This window comes from Chamaea fasciata, unplaced genomic scaffold (assembly GCF_029207755.1).
Source record: "Chamaea fasciata isolate MVZ Bird 193981 ecotype frontalis unplaced genomic scaffold, bChaFas1.0.hap1 SCAF_26, whole genome shotgun sequence".
NCBI lineage: Eukaryota > Metazoa > Chordata > Aves > Passeriformes > Sylviidae > Chamaea > Chamaea fasciata.
The window spans coordinates 5,738,636-5,760,787 of NW_027094111.1; the positions used below are offsets into that span (position 1 = coordinate 5,738,636).

Below are 22,152 nucleotides of genomic sequence, written 5' to 3' on the forward strand. Positions count from 1 at the left end.
GTGCAGTGAGGAATCCAGCTGTGTGTGTTGGGTGTGCAGTGAGGAATCCAGCGGTGTCTGTCAGTGTGCAGTGGGCACCCAGCCGTGTCTGTCGGTGTGCAGTGAGGAATCCAGCCGTGTCTGTCAGCGTGCAGTGAGGAATCCAGCCGTGTCTGTCGGTGTGCAGTGGGCACCCAGCCGTGTCTGTCGGTGTGCAGTGGGCACCCAGCCGTGTCCCGCTGTGTCCCATGTTTTCCAGCCGAGGTGAGGCGTGGCGCAGAGCAGAGCTGAATCCCCCCGGCCTCGGGAGGTGCAGTGATCCGGAGGTTCCGCTCCACTTTCCAGCGGCCAGTCGCAAATCCGCTTTGGGATCTGCACCCCCACCGGGCAGGCCGGAGCTGGAGCGTGGTACAGTGACACACATTCCTGTATTCGTGTATCGCTCTTGAATGAGAACGAGATAATTCCTGAGTGCCTCCCCACGTTCCAGGGCGAGGGGAGGGATGTTCTTGTGCAGTGAACCTGCTTTGGAGCTCGTTCCGGAGCGTGGTGCTTGTGTCCAGAGCCTTCATTTAGTGAAGTGGGCTTCCACAGTGTGAGGGAAGGGGGGAGTTCTCTGATCCTCGGGAAGGCAGCAGCTCCCTCCTGTGAGGATGTGCGCTCTGCATCCCTTTCCTGGAGGAGGCTGGAACAGGGCTCAGCCTGAGGGCAGCGGGAGTCAGCCTTGCCCGGATCACTCGGAAGCAGTTGGGACCCCGGCTGCCTCCCTCGTGTGATTTCTGGAGTTTGTGGAGCTCCCCTCTCCCTCCAGGGGGCCGGGGTGTCACGTCCCGTCCCGTGTCAGGGCATCGCTCCTCATGCAGCCGATTGATCCTGGCGTTGTCTGCTGGATTTCCTTCCAGTCTCTGCTGCAGTGCTGAACCACGTTTTCTGGTCATCAGATCTCATCGGCGTCAGCGCTCCTCTGGGGAGAAGTTCTGACTCTGTGGGCCTCTGTGATCATCGTGTTTACACCACCCTGGCTCTGCTCTCTGCTCCTCAGAGCTCGGGGATCCTTAACAGGAGCAGATCCTTACGAGGTGGAGCATCAGCTCTATTGTTTGATTGCCATTCCAGAGGAATCCCTGACTTCTGGAGCACAGAGGTGTTGGAAGTCTTTGGCTTTGTCTTCTGCTGTTTCAGACACTTTGTTCTTCCTGGAAGGAAAACAAAGGAGCCCTGTGATATTTGTGTGCAGTGAGGTGAAAATGTGTTGCTATTTAACATCACAGGCGCTGAGAAATGGGAGAAGGATCTTCTGTGTGCAGTCTTTGAAAATCAAATAAATAGATCCAGTGATCAATGATGGTGAAGGAACTGTGTGACTGAGAGAAAGAGCCTGAGAATTGCTGTTTATGGACACTGTGAGCACTGAGTGGCCAAAATCAGGCACAGCGACCTGATTTAGAAAATGCTTTTATCCATACTTGTTAGGATTCTTAAAAGAGAGAAGATAAGGGAGGTGAAATACCTGTGAATAATTTCTTCATTTCCTCACCTCTGATCGCTGATCGAGAAGGCAGTTTTTATTTCTGCCTCTCGTCATGGCTGGGCTAAGGGCTATTTGGGGAGGGGATGGAGGCAGCCTGTTTCTCCTGTGTGGCTTTGTCCTGTCGGAGCAAGTCCAGAGGAGCCACCAAGTCACCTGCAGGGCTGGAGCACCTCTGCTGGGAGGAAAGGCTGAGAGAACTGGGATTGTTCAGCCTGGAGAAAAGGCTTCGGGGTGCTCTGACTGTGCCCTTCCAGTGCCTGCAGGGAAAGATGGAGAGGGGCCGCTGACAAGAGCCTGGGGTGGCAGGAGGAGATGGCTTCAGACTGACAGAGAATAGGTTTAGATGGGATGTGTGGGAGAAATTGTTCCCTGGGAGGGTGGGCAGGGGCTGGGCTGGAATTGCCAGAGCAGCTGTGGCTGCCCCTGCATCCCTGGCAGTGCCCAAGGCCAGGCTGGACACTGGGGCTGTGGGAGGTGTCCCTGCCATGGCTGGGCTGGCCCTGGATGGGATTTAATGTCCCCTCCAACCCAACCCGTTCCATGTTGACCAAATCAAATGCAAATATCATTTAATGTCCTTTTGGCTTTTGCTGGGAATGCAGGGATTGGATCTTTGTAGCAGCTTTGTTTTGAGGTACCCACAGCTCAGCAGCCTCCCCTGGGATTGATGATTTGTTTTGGGGAAGCTGTTGGGCACACTTGGAGCAGCTTTTGTGGTGGCTTTTGTGGCTTGCTGGGACATCACTTCAGCAGCAATGAGTTCATGTCACCTTCTGAATCCTCCGTGCAACTTTTCCTTTCCTCTCGTGTCTGATGGAAATAATAATCTGCTCTCTGCCAGCTTTTGTGGTTTGGCACATCTGGGGGTTGCAGCACTTTCCGTGAGTTCAGCTGAAGGTGCTCCATGGAAGAATTTGGTCCCAGTGACATTTGTGTGGCACCAGGCAGCCGAGGTGTGTCAGCTGCAGAGCAGGGGTGGGGCTGGCAGGGGAGGAAAGTCCGTGGGGCTGCACTTTGGGGAGGGTTTTCACTCCCTGTCCGTGGCCCATGTGACAAATGTCGCTGCAAAAGGTGGCGAGGCTGAGGCTGAACTGAAAATAGCTGATCTGAGACAGTGTAACAAGAGAGACCTGATTTTTAAACTGGGATTCTGAGTAAGTGACCCCTGAGGATTTGCAAATTATGTAAATAGCTGTTAAATAATTCAGTAATATACCACTAATCTTTTGCAAAATATGATGGCCACAGAAAAGAAGAATTTAGACTGGAGGGGATTTCTGGAGGTTAATGTGGTGCTTTCTTCCATCTGATTCTTACTTGAGATCTCCAGAATACTGTCTTCGAATAGAAATAAAACACAATCCCAAGGTCTTGGTCCTGCTGGAAGTGGTGCTGCAGTATCAGAAGTCAGGGTTAAGGTCGGTGATGGAGCTGTAACATTACAGTGCTGGTCACTGGTGGGCCATGAACATCTAAACAATTCTGGGCATTCTTTGTCCTGTAACTCACCCACCAGGTATTGCTGAGCTCCTTCCTCAGCCTGGGAGGGCTCTGTGCTGAGCCAGGACTAAACCTGTGTGTAAACCTGCAGCATCCTGCAAGGAGCCTGGCTCAGTGTGGGCATCACTCAGTTAAAAGTGCTTTAAAAACCCCTCCCTGCTCAGCAGAGCGCTGCCTCGGCCCTGCTGGGCTGCAGGGAGTGTGTAAACACTGAGTAGGAGGGGAGTAGTTCCTGCCTGTGTGGGGTGTTTGTGGCTGCTGGGACTCAGGAGTGGGGCTGGGTAGGACAGTCACCTGCTCCTGTCCCCAGCACGTGGCTCAGCCGCTGGGCTTTGGCCTCGAGTCCACAGTTGGGGTTTTGTTTTTAATTTGCTTCCTCACGTGTGCTCAGTGGCTGGGGTTTGGTGACGAGAAGCTGGAGAAGAGTTTTCCTGCGTTTTCAACATACCCAGTCGATGTCAGGCACCCATCCCTGCTCTGGGCCAGGGCCAGCACCCAGGGCACGGCTGGAGCTGGGCCAGGGCAGGGAAAGGTTCTTCCCCCAGAGGGGGCTGGCACTGCCCAGGCTCCCCAGGGAATGGGCACGGCCCCGAGGCTGCCAGAGCTCCAGGAGCCTTTGGACAGCGCTCCAGGGATGCACAGGGGGGATTGTTGGGGGCTCTGGGCAGGGACGGGCTGGACTTGGATCATCCTTGTGGATCTGCTCAACTCAGGATGTTCTGTGGTTCCATCAACTTAGCCAATAGTTTATGTTTTTATTTTTCTGCTCTAAATAACTCAATTTTCATCAAATCAAAATTGTCTTTTTCTCCTTCGTGTCAGTGTAAGCTGAATGTAAATTTGCCAGGTTTATACAGGAGATTTTCCTTGATTCCCACCCCAAATGGTGCTGGCTCCTCGTGCCTCAACTCCCTCTCCTGAAACCACAGTGAAAGACAAGCAGAGACAGTTGTGTTAGGCTTTGTGTGTCTTAAAAGCAATTGCTGGTTGTTCCTTTCTTGTGCATGTGTAAATCTAACACACATATGTAAACCTGTGTGTAATAGTACATGTGCGTGTATAAATGTTGTAACTGCTGGGAGTGTTAAAGGTAAGTCATCCTCTGGAGCTCCATAACCTTGTTACAGGCTCTCAGGTGGAGTGTAGCTCTCAGTCTGGGGCAGAAAAATGGTGATAAACTCTGATTATAATAAAAATAACAGCAAATAGAAGCATTTCCTCATGGCCTTTTCTCCCCATCTGTGAATAGGTGCGTTCCATGGATGAACTGAATCACGATTTCCAAGCGCTGGCTCTGGAGGGACGAGCTATGGGAGAGGTAAGTGAGAGGCCTGGAGGAAAAAATCCCTATTTTGGGAGGGGGAGGAAATGAATGGCAGGTTTTTTGAGGCTGCTGGGACAATTGTGATGCTGAGGGTTCTCTGTTCTGCTGTGAGGTGTGTGTGAGTGTGTGTGACTGATCCAACCCCAAACCTGCCAGGATGGAATCTGTGTGTGTGTGTGTGTGTGTGTGTGTGTGACTGATCCAACCCCAAACCTGCCAGGATGGAATCTCTGTGTGTGTGTGACTGATCCAACCCCAGACCTGCCAGGATGGAATCCGTGCGTGTGTGTGACTGATCCAACCCCAAACCTGCCAGGATGGAATCCAACTCGGAGGGAGGAGCAGCTGAACCTCCAGCAGGAGAGAGTGGCAGGACAGCAACAGCTCGAAGTGCGGCTGGGGACAGGTGTCCCAATCCTTGGAGCAGGTTTATTTTGGGATTCACTGAGCTCACAGCCCGTTGTGCTGTGGGGCATTGTCTGCTGCCCTGTTTCCGCTCCTGGCCACCTTTGTTCTGCCTCCTGCAGGAAGGCCAGGGCTGTGTTGAAGGTTTGGAGTAACTGGGCAGCGTGAGCCGGGGCTGCAGGAGGGATAAGGGCAGGGCACAGATAGTGGGCCTGCAGCTGAACCTCACAGAACCCCAGCCAGAGTTCATTTAATCTCTCACAGCAGCAAGGAGGTGGCAGATCTGGGGGAAATGCCCACTCTTCTTCTTGGAAAAAAGAGAATTTATCTGTTTTTAGAGTGACCTGAAAGAATAGTTTGTTCCTGTAGGTTCCTGGAAGTTGGATGGAAAGGTTTCTTTGCCTTGCCTGGTTCCTTTTGCCTTTAGTGATTCCCTTGTGGAAGGACAGAGGAGAAAATCATGGCTAGTAGGAGGATGTTCGTGTGTGGCAGCTGAGCTTGATGCAAGTCTGATGCTCCTTTCAAGTTCAGACAAGTTTATTTCCTCCACCTTTAGTCCATCCTGTCTGTTACCCAGTACAGGACCCAGGTGTAGAAAATAAAAATCCCTGGAACCCTGAAGTTGCTGTTTTGGAGAAAAGAGCAAACCGGGACTGTGGCATGGTGGGATTCACAGGAAGGCGCCCTCCCTCAGGTCAAAGAGCTTCTTACTTCCCCTGTTCCTTCCTCCTTCCCCGCTTCCCTTCCCTGCTTTTCATCCACCCCTTCCCTTCTCTCCTCCTCCCTTTCCCCCTTCCTTCTGTGGAAGGCCATAATCCAGGGTTGCGTTTTGATTTGACTTGAGAGGAAAATCCGTTTCTCCAGGTCAGATTAATTTACCCCAAGACTACTGACTGTGAGGAGGTGAAAATGATTTTCCAAGGAGCAAACCTGACATTAAAAGCCTGCCTGAAGCTGCTGCACAGCAGCTGCTGTGCTCCTTGTGCAGCCTGCCTGTGGAATGCTGGGGGTGGGAATGTTCCGGGGAGATGATTTTGTGCCACCTCGTTTGGGCAGGAGGTTCGTTCTCAGAGAGGGAGCCCAGGCTGGCTGTGAGCAGCTTCACACTGAGCACAGCACTCGGCTTTGCTGATCATGGCACGAGGTCACGGAGCTGAAATGCCTTGAAGGAATTCCTAAAAATGCTGAGTTCTCCCAGCTTTTGGTTTGTTCCAGCATTTCTGAGAGGAGCGGGTTTGGGTTTGTGTTTTGGAGCTTTGCCTTCCACTGGTGACTCATTTTTTTCCCTCTTCTTGTAACTGTGATGCAGGAAGCTTTGGCAGTGGCATCCTTTTGTCACTGGGCTTTTCCGCATGCTGGAGTGAGCGGGTTTTTCCAGGAAAGGTGACATCTCACTCTTCTCTTTCAGCTAAACCACTGTTTCTGTTTCTGCTGGGGTTTTTCCCCCTCAGTCCCACAGTTTCCATTCTTTATCCATTGAATTTTCTCTGTATCCCTCCAAGGCTGATTTCAGGAGATCCCACAGGATGTGTTGGTTTCCAGGACCATGCTCCTCACCTGGATTTTGTGCAGTTTAGACGCCTTAACAAGGCACTGGTGGTTTCTGTCCCTTCTTCTGCCCCTGGAATGAGAAGGAAAACTTGGGGACAAAGTCAGAAAGTCTGAAATCAATGATAGTGACATAAATTGATCGTGAAAAACCTGGAAGAGAACGATGAGGAAGAGCTTTTCTGCATTTAGTGTTAGATTTCTTCTATCTTCTTGTTTTCTTGCTCCTTGTTAAGCACCATCGTCATTTCAGTGACTGAAGCAGTTTGTGAAGACATCAGAGCAGTTTCCTAAAGAGCACTGTCAAACAGTTAAATCTCTTACCTATCCTGCTCTCAGAATGTAGGTAATACTTGGAGATCAACCGATACCTGGGAACATTAGGAATACTGTAAAAACCCCCACAACTTCCATATCTCTTGGGGCTGTTCCTATGCTCAGACTCCACCCTCATATTCCCGAATTTCCAGTGACTAGAGGTGCCCTATATTCTCAAGCAGGGATTGAAAAGAGCCCCAGAGCCCCTTTTTCCCACTTGAAGCTGTGAAAGCTTTGTGCTGTTGGCAGTGGCCGTGGTCAGTAATGCTGGAAGCAGCTCTGGGGGCAGGGGATGTTGTCCCTCTGCGGCAGCACCTTGTCCAGGCTGTTCCCTGGGGTGGAGGAGCTCACCTTGGAGCTTTGTCCAGCGGTTCCATGTGGGATTTTGGTGCTGTGGCTCAGCCCAGTACGTGTGGCCATTAAGGCCTTGATCTCACAGCCCTGACCCTTATCTTTGCTCAACACCAGCCCTGCAAGTTCCCTTTCTCCCCCAGCCTCAGGATGGGGAGCTGCACACGTGTTTTTCCCTGCTGAAATCCCTTGGATCTGTAGCTTTGTGCCAGGGAATGTTGGTGCAGTGTCTCTGGGGACGGTGGACAGCACGGGGGGGCTGTGAGGTGCAGTTGGGTTTGTCCCCTGGCCCTCCCAGGCATTTGGGATCTTGGATTTGGAGTCGGTTGTGCAAAGTCTGTCTGAAGTCAAGGAGCAGCTGGGTGAGTTGCTGGTGAAACTTAATCCAGAGGGTGGGAGGAGGATGGGGACACAGAGCCGTGAGGCAACTGGAGGTGCTTAACTTCAAACCTGGAATTTTGGGGTAGCAGGGAATTGCACCCTGCCCGGCAAGAGAAATGCCGGGAAGAAATATGACACATTTAACTGGAAGTGTTTAACTCTTGCTGGGCTGCTGCCCTTGCAGGTAGCAGCGCTGGGACTGCTGAGTGAGGGCACTGAGATTCCTGCAGCCCCTGGGGATCGTGTGGGGGAACTCTGGGACATCGGAACCTGGAGAGGCACCTTGGACCTCTGGTCCCTGGGCCAGGGCCAGCACCCAGGGCACGGCTGGAGCACCCAGGGCAGGCTCAGGCTGCAGATCAGGAAAGGTTCTTCCCCCAGAGGGTGCTGGGCACTGCCCAGGCTCCCCAGGGAATGGGCACGGCCCCGAGGCTGCCAGAGCTCCAGGAGCCTTTGGACAGCGCTCCAGGGATGCCCAGGGGGGATTGTTGGGCTGCAGGAGCTGGATCAATGATCCCTGTGGATATTCCAGCTCAGGATGTTCCATGATTCCATGTCCGTGGTCAGTGCCCCACTGGTGCAGCTGGGGACATCCTGGAGAAGCCCGTGCAGAGGGACACAGCCACGGTGGGTGTGACACTGGGGCTGGACACTTCTGTGCCTGGTTTAAACGTAACAACAACAAACCAAACAAAAATAAAGGAAAAACCCATCCCAACTAAACTCCTGTGCCTCTGCTTTCCATGCTACTGATGCCTGTGCTGTGTTCCCATATATTTATGATTCATTGGCCCCATAGATTAATGATTCATTGACAGCTGGGGAGTACTGGCACTTGGGAATAATGTTTGGGTTGAGTGTTTCAGTTTCCCCAGCGCTGGCGGTTTTGGAGATGGGAGTGGAGCCAAGGATGGAGATGGGGACGGTGGGGCAGGGATGGGGATGGGAGCGGTGGGGCCGGGATGGGGATGGGGATGGGAGCGATGGGGCAGGAATGGGGATGGGGATGGGAGCGGTGGGGCTGGGATGGGGATGGGGATGGGAGCGGTGGGGCAGGGATGGGGATGGGAGCGGTGGGGCAGGGATGGGGATGGGAGCGGTGGGGCCGGGATGGGGATGGGAGCGGTGGGGCCGGGATGGGGATGGGAGCGGTGGGGCCGGGATGGGGATGGGAGCGGTGGGGCCGGGATGGGGATGGGAGCGGTGGGGCCGGGATGGAGATGGGAGCGGTGGGGCAGGGATGGGGATGGGAGCGGTGGGCCTGGGATGGAGATGGGAGCAGTGGGTCAGGGATGGAGATGGGAGCAGTGGGGCAGGGATGGAGATGGGTCAAACATTCCCGGTCCTGTGCTCCCTTTCCTGTTCCCTCCCCAGAGCTGTGAACTGTGGGAGTCCTGCGGTGGGCAGGCTGCTGCCAGTTCCGTGCAGGGGCAGTGCGGGGCCGGCCCGGGGCAGTGCGGGGCCAGCCCGGGGCAGTGCGGGGCCGACCCGGGGCAGTGCGGGGCTGTGCAGGGCTGACCCAGGGCAGTGCGGGGCTGACCCGGGGCAGTGCGGGGCTGTGCAGGGCTGACCCAGGGCAGTGCGGGGCTGACCCGGGGCAGTGCGGGGCTGACCCGGGGCAGTGCGGGGCAGTGCAGGGCTGGCCCGGGGCAGTGTGGGGCTGGCCCGGGGCAGTGCGGGCCTGGCCCAGGGCGGTGCAGGGCTGTGCGGGGCTGACTCGGGGCAGTGTGGGGCTGGCCCGGGGCAGTGCGGGGCTGGCCCAGGGCGGTGCAGGGCTGTGCGGGGCTGACTCGGGGCAGTGCGGGGCCGGCCCGGGGCAGTGCGGGCCTGGCCCAGGGCGGTGCAGGGCTGTGCGGGGCTGACTCGGGGCAGTGCGGGGCTGACCCGGGGCAGTGCGGGGCCGACCCAGGGCAGTGCGGGGCCGACCCGGGGCAGTGTGGGGCCGACCCAGGGCAGTGCGGGGCCGACCCGGGGCAGTGCGGGGCTGACCCGGGGCAGTGCGGGGCCGGCCCGGGGCAGTGTAGGGCTGCACAGGGCTGGCATTGCTGCCGGTGCCCCTCTCCCTACCCCGATAACATCTCTGGCTTTGTGAAGCAGAGCAGGACCTGTAAACACCCATAAACACCCGCTGTGCCTTCAGTACCTGTTGCTGCAGATAAACCCAGTTCTGCACTGCACAGATGGCTGCTTTTATCTTAATATTTGCCTTGTCTGATGGGGATCAGTTTTCTTAATTTGTCTAATTCATAATCCCATCTCAGAGGGATCTCTGTGCCCTGGCTGCTGGAAGTATTGCTTGTGTTGATGATGGGTAAGTCCTCCCCTCCTGCCTGCTCTGCTGAATTGAATATTGGCCTAACTCGTAAGTCCTTTGTAAGAGGGCTTAGCAGGATTATTTTCATACTGGATAGGGTCAATTTTAATAAAAACCAGGGAATGCGTAAACGACTCTGGTTCTAAACTGCTGCTTGTTCTTTTTAAATTTCCGACCTGCAGAACAGGATGAGAGTCATTTAAAATCCCTTTTTTTTTTCTTTTCCTTCCATTGCAACTGACAACTTTCCCCGAGGAAAAATTCATTGTCTTGGCAGCCTGTTGCATAATTCAGTGCAGATGATTGCTGCTTGCTAAGCTGCGTGTTGGTTGGAGCAGCACTTGACAGAACAAAGACCCCCCCATGCATCTGGTAATATTGGCTTTTGGGTTTCCCTGCTATCTGTAAATAGATCTGGAATCTCCACGTGAGGTAAACATCTCTTTTCTGTTGGTTTCTGCTGGTGGTACAGAACTTCCAGTTGAAAACTTGGTGCTTCTGGTGGGGAAAGATTAAACCGGAGGGGGCAGAGCTGGGGTTGTTTGTGCAGGAGCAGGCCGTGCGCAGGGCGTAGCGAGGGGGAAAATGTTTTGTCAGCCTTGTCTGTGATTCGCTGCAAAATTCAAAAGGTGTTGGGGTGCAGTTCTGCAGGATTGCGTCAGTAAAGGTTTTGTTTTCCTTAGGAAAGGGGTAGAGGAGAGCAGGGCAGACAGGGAAGGGCTGGATTAGCTGCAGATCCCGCTCCAGCAGGGAAATGCTGTCACAGACCCAGGGGTGCTGGAATGCTTCTGGTGTGAGAGAACCCCAGAGAGCTGTGGGTGGGAAGGGATCTCAGGGCCCATCCAGGGCTACCCCAGGGACACCTCCCACTGTCCCAGGCTGCTCCCAGCCCCATCCAGCCTGCCTGGGATGCTGGGAGGGTGGGCAGGGGCTGGGCTGGGATTGCCAGAGCAGCTGTGGCTGCCCCTGGATCCCAGGCAGTGCCCAGGGCCAGGCTGGACATTGGGGACACTGGGAGGTGTCCCTGGGGTGACACTGGGTGGGATTTAAGGTCTCTTTCAAACCATTCTGGGACTCCATGATTGGAGCTGTGGCTGCAGGACGTTTTGTGTCCTGCCCTGTGAGGTGGTGTCAGGGGAAATGGGAAGTGTTTAATTGCAGTTTGTGCTGCTTTCTGTTCAAAATTCCTTGCAGTGCTTTGAGGAGAGTTGTTATTTCTGCACTGTGGCAACAGCAGGAGAAAATAAAAGCTGCATTTGAAGAAATGTGGGAATGACAGAAGCTTAAAAAAAACCTGCAAGACACCTGATGTGTGTTGATGTTCATAAATATTGGAGAGCAGTGGCTTGGCTTTCACCTCCTTCCTGGTGCAGGTGGAGGAACAGGTTCATCTGTTTGGGAATGATTGTTGCTCGTGGGAGCCTCCTGCCCTTCCATTTGGAGTTATTTTGGGATTGCATAAAGGGGGACACTGGGCAAGGTCCCTGCTTTTATCCTCGAGCAGCCTGCGCCGTGTTGAGGGTGCCAGGAGAGATCTTGTCTGAAATCGGCCTGAGAACGGATTGGTTTTGTAAACAAGCAGGTCTTTGTTGAGTTGAGGAGGAAATGGAGAGCATAACTTTGTGATTGTGGTTTAAACCAGCACACAGGAGCTGTGAAATCAGTTATTGCTGCTTCCTCTGCATCCAGCAGCTGATCTGCTCCTCAGGTTCTGCCTTAAATTTGCACATCTGCGGCTGGAGTTATCAGCAGGAGTTGATACCAGTCAGGATATTGAATTTGATCTCAACCAGGGCATTGAATTTGATATCAAATCAAGGGATTGAAGTGGTAATCAGGATGTATTGATTTGCTATCAGTTAGGGTACTGAAGCAGATAGCAATCAGGATTTATCACCACTCCTGATGCAGAGGAGAGATGCCCGTATCTGATGTTTCTTGTTTGTTCCATGGTGATTTCAGGCAGATTCAGGTTCTTTTCATCTTCAGTTCCTCGAGTTTTATCCCAGCTGGAGGCAAGGCTCATTTTGTGGTTCATTTGTGAATGACCCCGCTTCCTCTGGGAATTCCATCCATCCCATCCTGAGGATTTTCTGGGCCATTGTCCCCTTGTCACCTCAGGGCCTGGAATTCCTGTGTGCAGGTGATCCCTGCTGAAGCTGTTCCCAAAACTCTCTAAAGAGTGGGAATTGTTCTCTCTGCCTTTCAGAGCTGGGACCCCTGGGCTGTCCCATTCCCAGGATGGCTCTGTCCCATTCCCAGGGAGCTTTTCCCATTCCCCACACTGGCAGGTGCAGCTCTCCCTCCCATCAGTGTTCCCAAACAAGCCCTGGAGCAGCAGGGAGCAGTGGGAACTCCTGAGCTTTTCTGTCCCTGTTTTCCTGTCCCCAGCAGCAGGGCCCATGGGGAGGCAGGAATTTGTGCTGGGAACTCCCAGGTGAACCCAGGAAAACGTTTGGATCCCGATATTTCCCCCGTCCTTTGTTTTTTCCTGTGAGTGTGGTGAGGCTGGAGAGTGTCAGTGTGTGAGTGTGTGGTGTGTGGGGGGTTCCTGGAGCTGGGATTGTTCGCTCAGCTTTCCCCTCGGAGACAGAAATATTGGCGTTGTGTCAGTTGTCTTTAATGATTGATTCCTGATAGAAGGGAGACGCTTATGGTTTATGTTTGCATTTTATACTTACTTTAATCATGCTTTGCTTTGTTTTGTTCTTTTCTTTTTCCTTTTTTTTTTTCCTTTTTTTTTATTTTTTTTGTTTTAATTGCAGCAGCTGTTGCCGGGTAAAAAGTTTTGGGAATCTGATGATTCCAGCAAAGATGGACCAAAAGGGATATTTCTGGGAGATCAGTGGAGAGACAGTGCTTGGGGAACATCAGGTAGCTCAATTATTTCCTTAATTTAGTTGGGCTTGAATGCAGAAATGTGCAATTTATTTATTCAAAGTCACTGGGCGGGCTGGATGACACGGCTTTGAAAAGATTTAAAAACCCATCTGCTTTATATAACAAAAACCAAATAGAAAACCTCACATTGCTTTGTGATAAAATTAAGGTATCCGTGGATGTTAAAGCATTGTCTAATGTGAATATGTGTAAATTCATGTTTATCTGATTAAAAATCTTGAGTTGCCCTTAAAATTGCAATTTCTGATGTGTTTTCTGCCTTGGGCTGGATCAGCTGAAAGAAGATATTGGGGAACAAGATGAATAATAAAAAAAATCCCTTCATTTTTTAAATACTGAACCAAGCAACCAAAACCCATCATTCAGTTAAAAAAAAAAAAAAAAAAAAAAAAAAGATGTTTTGATTTAGTGTTGAGTTAGATCTGCCAAGGAGTTTGTTGTTGCATCACAGACTCTCCTTGATTTGGGACTTTGGGGGAGAATATTCAGGTTGGTTTTAGAGAAAAAAAAACAAACCCTGCAAGGGCTGAGTTTGAAATGCTGACCTTTGATTTGTGCTGTCCCTGGTTTCTGGTAATGAATCTGCTCCTGAAACACTGCTGGGTGTCTGTACAGCTCCCAGAACCTCCAGCTCCCAGGAAATGGGATTTCCAGCTCCCAGGAAATGGGCTTTCCCTCACTGTTGTGTGGGGTTTCCCCTGATGAAAATACCCATTTTTAAATGGAAAGCTTTGGGATAGTGACAAGGCCCTGTTTTATTATTTACATTGACAAATGGCCATGAGAAGGGGACAGAGCTTCTCCAAATGTGCCTGGCTGGATCAGTCTGGGCCCTGGGGGGATTTGGGGGAGCTGCTGCCTGTCCCAGCCCTTGGGGGCACCTTGTGCCTGGCTTAGTCCAGCCTGGAGCTGGGGGGACTGGGGCTGAGCCAGCCTTTGGGAAGTGCTGAGGATGGGATTTTCTGCTCCTGGTGCCACCCCTGGCCAGGCTCATCCCCATCTCCCTTTGCTGATTCCTGGTAATCCCACAGCTCCCAGAGCCCTGAGTTTCTGGGAAGTTTCCCTTTGGCTCACGCAAACAGCAGCCGAGGGCTCTGCTCCCCAAAATCCCCCCAGTCCATCATCCAGCCCCCATGGAACGGAGCCTGGATCTTCCCTTGGCCCTGCAGGCCTCCCTCGTGGATTTGGGGTTCACTCCCCGGCCTCAAAGTTGATTTAGAACCTTTAAAGACGTTTTAGAACTTGTGGAAGCTAAAAGCTTTCCCTGCCCTTCCTTCCCCTCCTGGGGACACGGGGTTGGGCAGCAGTGCTGGGTTAAAATTGGCTTTTCCCCTTTCCTGGCAGCTTTATCCCCAGAAAACCTCCCCAGCCCGAGTCCCTTTGTGGCCACATTGATGGGAAGAGGAGGGGAGTTTAGCCAGGAGCAGTGACAAGATGGAATTACTTTGACCAGCTTCATGAGGGAGCTCCAGTGTCAATATCCCTGGATGTTGATGTCCCTTCCATGTCCCAGCGGCCCCTGGCAATTCCCAGACCTCCCTGCCTGTTGCCAGGAGCAGAGAATTCCTTCCCTTCTCTCCTTGGGGTCACTCCCTCCTGCCCAGCCAGGGATTTTTGCAGAGCCCAGAAGGATTTGGAGACCCCTGAGTCTGTCCTGGTTGGACCTCAAAGCCTCAGGCTCCAGGGATGGCAAAAGGAGAACGGGGGGATGAGGAAAAAGAAATGAACTCAGGAACCTTTCCTTGAGGAAAGAGCAGCTAAAAAAAATCCCTGATCACGACAGGAACACAACAATTGATGGAACAAAGGACACAAGGCTGGTGGAGCAGCAGGATCGTGTTTTAAATGACAATACAGAATTTGTTTTTCACTGTACTAATGCAAGAATTTAAGTAAACTAAGAACTAAAACGTCGGGGTTTTAATTGCAGCCTTTAATTAGTCTTCAGTTTCTGAAACTTTACAAGTTTAGATTTTAAATGTACTTGTCACTTGCAGGTTTACATGTTGTAATATTTAAAAAATGAGAAAGCCATCCTGGCTTTACCAATGGACATCAGCAGAGTCACAAAGTTGGCACTTCTCTGTGCAAATGAGCCCCTGGGGAGTACATATTGAATGATTTAATTTGCCTCCTTTGAACAGTTGGATGTGCTTGTGAGAATTTCCCATGTTCTTGTTCCAGATCACTCCGTTTCCCAGCCAATTATGGTTCAGAGAAGACCTGGGCAGGGCTTCCATGTGAACAGTGAAGTGAACTCAGTGCTGTCCCCACGGTCAGAGAGTGGAGGGCTGGGGGTGAGCATGGTGGAGTATGTGCTGAGCTCATCTCCCGGAGACTCCTGCCTCAGGAAAGGAGGATTTGTAAGTGCCTGACCCCCATGTTCCTGTTCTTTTCTCCCTTTGCTGCTTGGTTTGCGTGGTGGGAATCGTTCCTAGGGCAGGGGTTTGTTTCTTTGCTCTCAGTTTAGCTCTTCCCTCAAACAGGGCAGGTTTAGTCCTTGGCTTGGGGGTGTGGGATGGGAGGTGTTGGCATTCCCTGGATCCTTGGAAAAGCAGAAACACCCCAGCCAAACTAAACCTTGAGAAAGGTTCCACAAACCTCTGCGCGGAGCCTGTGGCTGCCTTGGTGCTGCCTCAGAACAAAAACTCCAGGAGATGATGCCAGAAAACGGGGTCCCAGCTCCAAACCCTGATGATAACTGTCCTGGCATGATGGTTATCCTTGTCCTGTGGGTTTTCCTTATGCTGTTTCTTGGGATAAACCCCCTGCCCAATGAATCCATTGGTCTCCCACACCTTTCCCTGGACTCCCTGCTTGCTGGCTGGCTGGCTGATGTGTTTTACAGCTGGGTTTGCTGTCTGGGCAGGTCGTTTGCCACGGGGAAAAGGCAGCACCCCGGTGTTTGTGGGGTGGGGAAGTAGCACAGCCTGGAATTCAGGATGTGGGGAGAGCTGCCATCAAGCCCTGCCCTGTAGTGGGGAAAAGGGCTCCAGAAATTGTGGAGAACCATCCTGTGGATGCTCCTTTGCAGCTTCCCCCAGCCCTCCTGGGCTTGCTGGCCCTCCTTAGGGGATGCCTGAGAACCTGGGAGAGCCCTGGGGCGAGCAGGGGGGATTTTTGGGATGTCAACACTCAGGGCAAGGAGCCAGTTTATCCTAATTGGGGGCGAGGGGAGGTTTGCTCCTCAGCACAGTCAGGGTGACAGTGGTGACACAGCTGTCACTGCTGACCACCCCTTGTTTGGGGGAGTATTGCTCCAAAGCTGGATTTACAGGAGGCGTTTCCAACTAACATTAAAGAAGCACAATTCCCTTTTCTTTCAGAAGCAACACCAAAAGGTTTTTGCTTTCAGAACAATTTTTTTTTCTCTGAATGTGAGGGAAAAAGTCCCTCCTTCCAATCAGAGAGAGTGGGAAGAGGGTTCAGTGGGTAGAGGCAGAGATGCTGTGTGCAGAGCGCTTCTCCCTCCAGACAAGTGGAAGGCAGAGTTTGGGTGCCTGTCCCTGTGACAGCACCAAAGCTGCCTCTGATAAATATGTTTATATGCCCCTTGCTGGTTTTTATCATAAATTATGTTGTTTTCCCTCTCCCTTTTGTTGTTCAAGACACTGCCCCAGGCATCGTCACCCTTTATTCTCCTCCCAAGTGAAATAAAATGCAGTCACGCTGCGGATGTAACGCCACTCTCATGAAATGCTCAGCAGAACAGAAATCCTTTTTTTTCCCCCGCTTTTTTCCCCCCCTTTTCTTCCAAAGAAATGTGCTTCAGGATCACAGGAGCCAGTGACTGAGGCAGTGATTTATCTGAGTCTTTTTAAATGAGCTGTGCCTTGGAATTCACTGTTGATGCCTCCAAAACCGAGGTGATTTTCAAACATTGTCCAGTCAAGAGCTGTGTCTGACACTGAGCCAGGCACTTCAGAGAGACACTAATTCACTTCATGCCCCTGCAGCATTTGGGGGTGTTGATTTTGAAGTGCTTAAGTCCCATCTAGAATTAGAATTCCTTAAAATTATTTTGGGATGGGATTTTTAGAGCCTATAAAAGCAAACTTTGAGTTACTGAATGGAAGAAACCTGAACAGATGAAACCCCTCTTGGAAGGGTGAGAAATGATTCCCTTATTTCTTTGATTGTTATTGAATATTTTACATTTTTACCTATTTTTTTTGTAGGAATTAATGTTTACAAGGGACTTCTTTGACTGTGACATGTGCCTTTGATTTGTTACTATCTCAGGGTACCAGGAAAATAGATCTGAAAACTCAGCTTATTAAAACAATGTCTCTTTTGCCCAGGGGCCAAGGGATGCAGAGAGTGATGAGAATGACAAAGGGGATAAGAAAAACAAGGGCACGTTTGATGGAGACAAATTGGGAGATCTGAAGGAGGAGGGGGATGTGATGGATAAATCCAATGGTTTGCCTGTTCAGAACGGCATCGACGCCGATGTCAAAGACTTCAGGTACGTGCATTGGTGGTTAGTAATTAATCAATTAACACTTAATCAGTGTTGGGATCTAACCCCCGCCGCCAGCTCAGCCCCTCCAGGCTCTCACTCCATCCCCTGCAGTGCCAAGGTGGAGAGAAGGGGAGAAGTGAAAACTCGTGGGTTGGGCTGGAAACATTTTAATGGGGAAAGGAAAAACTGGGCCTGGAAGTGAAGCTGAGGCAGGAATTCCTGCAGCACTCCCCAAGGAAAGGAGCTCAGCCATCCCATTCCCAGGAAAGCTGGGCTCCACTGGGAGTCACTGGAGCAGCTCCCTGCCCAGGGGAGGCGGAGGGGGCTGGGGCTGCTCAGCTGAGAGGGGCCCTCGGCCCTGGGTGTCCCCATGTCTGTCCCCATGTGTCCCCATGTCTGTCCCTGGGTGTCCCTGTGTGCAGGGAGGGCCGAGCAGCCCCAGGTCCTGCCCCAGGCCCAGCAATGGCCCCAGAGCCCCGGGCAGGGCTGAGCCCAGCAATTCCCCTGCACAGGGGGCAGAACTGCCCTGGGCAGGGCCCAGCCCTGAGCAGAGCCCAGAGAGGGGCTGGACTCTCCTCCCTGGGACATTCCAGAGCCGCGGGGACACAGTCCTGTGCCCTGGGCTCTGGGCTGGCCCTGCTGGGGCGGGGAGTGGCACCAGTGACCCCGGGCTCCCTGCAGCCTGGCCCAGTCTGGGATTCTGTGTCTGGTGAAGACCAAACACCATCACCCCAAACACGGTCCCCTTCCCCCTTCCCTCAGCTCTGGGTGCTGTGTGGGGTATCACAGAATCCCAGAATGGCTTGGGTGGGAAAGGACCTTAAAGGTCACCCAGCCATGGCAGGGACACCTCCCGCTGTCCTCAGTGTCCAGCCTGGCCTCGGGCACTGCCAGGGTGACAAACTCCTTCCTTTATCTGATCCAAGTGGTTTTATAAATGAATTATGTTACCAAATCCCTTGGATCAGTTGGGATCAGCTGTCCCAGCTGTGTCCCCCCCACGTCCCTGTGTCTCCCCAGCCCCTGGTGGGGTGAGGAGCAGAACATCCCCTGGATCTGCCCAGCAGGAGCTGAGGCATCCCTGTGCAATCAGCCTGACTCCAAACCTGCACGTGCACTTCATGCTTTTGGAAAGCTTTTTCCAGTGCTATTCTGGGAGCTCCAGTGTCCCCAGGGTGTTCCGAATGTCCTCAGGGAAGCACAGGGAAGGTGGGAACACCTGAGAGCTCAGGGCTCTGCGTGATCCCCGGTCATTTCACACCTGGTTTTAATCCCTCTGTGTGGGATTCCTATGGAAACCCCTCTGGAAAGTGTTGGCTCTGCTCGTGTCGTGGTCCAAATTACAGCTGGGGGTTTGGATTTGTTCTTGCAGCTCTGCAGGGGTGAAAACCTCCTGAAATTGTGGCCCTTGATGTAATTGATACATTTGCATTCCTCGCTCCCTTACGTGGCTCCTGGTGGCCTGTAGGAAAATCAGAAGAGCCAAACAAATGGTAAAATAAAGTGTAAAAGCCAAACCAGGTGCTGGGAAATGCACATTCCTGGCTCTTCATGGGTATGAAGCATTCCCATGGAGTCCAGTCCTTCTTTTGTGTGACCAGGAGCCCACGGCAGCTACCTTGGAACGGTGTTAAGTGAGATTTGGTGCCAGAGCTTCACACAGATAAAAATCACCAAATACCCCCATTAAAAACAACTATCTGGGGAGATTCTGGCTTGTTATGGCTGACCCTCAATTACGGAGAAAACAGAAACTGAGTTTTTTTACTTTTTCCCTGTAACAGGTGTTTGAGGCTGGGAACTGGGGGTTGTGGGTTATATTTTGTTCGTTTTTAAAATCCATCAATTTCTGTGTAGAATTAACTCAGGGGACTATTTCAGACTCTGTTTTTTACTTATCCCCCCTTTATTACACCACCTCCAGGCAGTTCTGGTGGGTCTGGTGCTGGGCTGGAGCATTCCTGCTTTTATTTTTTTAAATACATCAATTTCTGTGTAGAATTAACTTAGAGAACTATTTCAGACCATCTCTTTATTTTTTTGCTTGTCTCCTACAACACTTCCAGGGGGTTCTGGTGGGTCTGAGGATGTGTTTCTGCTCTGATGCCGGGGCTGGAGCATTCCTGCTTTTAGTTTTTGTTTTTTTTTAAATGCATCAATTTTTCAGTAGAGTTCACTTGGGGAACTATTTCAGACCATCTTTTTTTCCTTCTCTTCTAGAGCACCTCCAAGCAGTTCTGGTGGGTCTGGGGTTGTGATGTTGGGATGGATCATTCCTGCTTTTATTTTGTATTGTTTTAAATAAATCAATTTCTCCATACAATCAACTTGGCAGCTTTTTCAGACCATCTCTTCATTTTTTTCCCTTCCTCTTTTACAGCTTCTCCAAGGAGTTTTGGTGGGTCTGGGGATGTGATGGAAATTCCTGCTTTTAGTTTTTATTTTTTTGAGTACACCAGTTTCTCCATAGAATTAATTTGGAGAACTGTTCCAGCCCATGTGTCTGTTTTTCCCCCCTGCACTCCAGCACCTGCAGACTGTTCTGGGGGGCGAGATGCTGGCCTGGAGCATTCCCAACCTTTTTCCTGACCCGTTTCTCCCTCCCCGCGCAGCCGCACGCCCGGGAACTGCCAGAACTCGGCCAGCGAGGTGGATCTGCTGGGCCCCAACCAGAACGGCTCCGAGGGGCTGGCCCAGCTGGCCAGCACCAACGGGGCCAAGCCCGTGGAGGACTTCTCCAACATGGAATCGCAGAGCGTGCCCCTGGACCCCATGGAGCACGTGGGCATGGAGCCGCTGCAGTTCGATTATTCCGGCACTCAGGTCCCCGTGGACTCGGCCGCCGCCACCGTGGGGCTCTTCGACTACAATTCCCAGCAGCAGGTGAGGAGCTCAGCCCTGGTCCATCCCTGTGGCTCCAGAGGAGTTGCTCCGGGGTGGGATGAGCTCAGGATCCTGTCCCTGGGAAAAGGGACGGAGGAGGATTGGAGATGTTCTCATGCGTGTGTCCTTGCTGGGAGTGGGAGCAGGTCTGCTTCCCGTGGCAGCTGGAAGGAACAGAATTCCCACAGCAGTTCCCACAGCACTGCCCTCCTGGTGATCCCGCGTGTCTCAAAGAGTTGGCATTGAAATAGAGCTTTAAAGTAGTAAAAAGTGCTAAAAAAAGCCCCAAACACCCACCCTGGAGCCCATGAAGTGGCCGAGAGCCAACACCTGCTCAGCCCAGGTGTGAGCCCTGCACTGGGCTTTGCTGAGCCCCACCTTGGGTTTTGTTAAGCCCCACACTGGGCTGGGCTGAGCCCCACACTCAGCTTTGCTGCCTTAGCCAGAGCAGCCTGAGGCAGTTACAAGTTCAGACCTCCTTCTACCTGAGCCTGGTTTAAACCCTAAGGGCAGAGTCCGCTACTACAACCCTTTATCTGAGCCTGGCTTAGGTTTGTTTGACCTTTCTCCCACACAAGCCCAGACTCCCTCATCCAGAGCCTCCCTTGGCTCCTGCTGAATGCTGGGCCTGGCTCCAGCAATCGACTCCTGCTCTGCTCCTGTTCCTGCTCGTTTGGGTAATGATTGTAAACTTTATTGCTCTTCCTTTGCAAGTCTGATACCCCTCAAAGAAGAAGGGAATCCTTTGTTGTAGCTGATTGCAGGGATATATAACTCTCCCTGGCTTCCCTAAAATATCTGATTTTTTCAGCAGAAGAGCCTCTGGCACTCTGGAGTGAGCGAAACCATTGCCAAGTTTGTGCTGAGTTATCACAGTCTTAAAAGCAATGTAAATATCTGTGTTGGAGCTCAATTGGCTGCTCTGTTCTACAGCATCTTTGGGAGGTTAATGATGGAAAATTTAATGATTAAATTAAATAGCTGCTGTAGAGTTCAAAAAGGAAAGAAGCCTGATAGTTCCAAGTCTTTGTCTTGCTCGGGTGTAAGGCCTGGGATGCCAGAATTACTTTTAAACCAGGAGAGTTGTGTGTTTTTTCAAACATTGGGGCTCCACAAGTGAGCTGCTTCTGGAGCAGCATTAGGGATGGGACTGGAGCAGCAGGAGTGGGGAGCCTGGAGTTTGCATTTTGTCCGGGTTTTCTATTTAAGTGAAGGCTCATTTACAACTTCCAGGAGTTTTTATTTGTTTCTTTCCACCTTTAAAAATTAAGATTTCACATTTGGCACGTCTGGCACCCCACTAGTGGAAACAAACCCTCCCAAGGAAGGCAGAGCAGGGAAAGGTCCCTGTTTCGGGAGTGATGTGAATTTCTGGCTGGGTTTGGATTTTTTATTTCACACCAGGTGGATGGGCACTGTCCATGTGGAGCTGATGTCACCTCTGTGTCATCAGCTGCCTGAGAATCATGGAATTGCTGAGGTTGGAAAAGAGCTCCAGAGACATCGAGTCCCAGCTGTGCCCCATCCCCACCTCGTCCCCAGCCCAGAGCCCCGAGTGCCACATCCAGGAATTCCTGGGACACCTCCAGGGATGGGCACTCCAAACCTCCCTGGGCACTTCCAAGCCCTGCCCACCCTTTCCATGGGGAAATTCCTGCTGCTGTCCACCCTGAGCCTCCCCTGGCCCAGCCTGAGGCCGTTCCCTCTCCTCCTGTCCCTGTTCCCTGGGAGCAGAACCCGACCCCCCCGGCTGTCCCCTCCTGGCAGGGACTTGTGCAGAGCCACCAGGTCCCCCCTGAGCTCCTTTTCTCCAGGCTCAGCCTCTTTCCCAGCTCCCTCAGCCCCTCCTGGGGCTCCAGACCCTTCTGAGCTCCATTTCTCTGCTGTGAAGCCCAAATCCTGTCTGATCTCTCCCTGGTTTTGGGGGAGCAGTGGGGACACAGCTGCTGCCCCTCAGCCCCACGCAGGCCCTGCTGGGCTGGCAGACAAGATCTGTTATTTTCAACCTTGGCCCTTGTTGCAGCTTCCCCCTGCGGTGAAAGCAGACAGGAGCCTTTTGTCAGCCTGAGGTGCTGTGGTAAAGGTCAGGAATCATTCCCCAGCCCAGTGTGCCCCCTCAGGGCAGGTCTGTGTAGATCCAGGGCTCTTGGCTCACACCTGAGCCCATTTCCCTAATTCCTCATCCCCAAAGCCCGCGGTTCTTGGTGCCCACTGCCACTCCCAGCCTGGGTGGAGGGAATATCTGACTTTGG

At 52.3% G+C, this 22,152-nt stretch overlaps 1 protein-coding gene across 9 annotated transcripts in view; it reads left to right on the forward strand.

Annotated features, from left to right (window-relative positions):
• Positions 1–22,152, forward strand: part of PUM1 (pumilio RNA binding family member 1) — an 88,138-nt gene that overhangs the window by 15,667 nt on the left and 50,319 nt on the right. For 6 of the 9 annotated variants that reach the window (XM_066204638.1, XM_066204641.1, XM_066204639.1 and 3 more), the window contains 5 exons: positions 4,260–4,328; positions 12,417–12,525; positions 14,737–14,915; positions 16,854–17,020; positions 19,630–19,900. In XM_066204638.1, coding sequence (XP_066060735.1) covers positions 4,260–4,328; positions 12,417–12,525; positions 14,737–14,915; positions 16,854–17,020; positions 19,630–19,900 — 795 coding nt within the window. The remainder of the gene's footprint in view (positions 1–4,259; positions 4,329–12,416; positions 12,526–14,736; positions 14,916–16,853; positions 17,021–19,629; positions 19,901–22,152) is intronic. The other 3 variants (XM_066204640.1, XM_066204646.1, XM_066204645.1) reach the window with 1 other exon arrangement.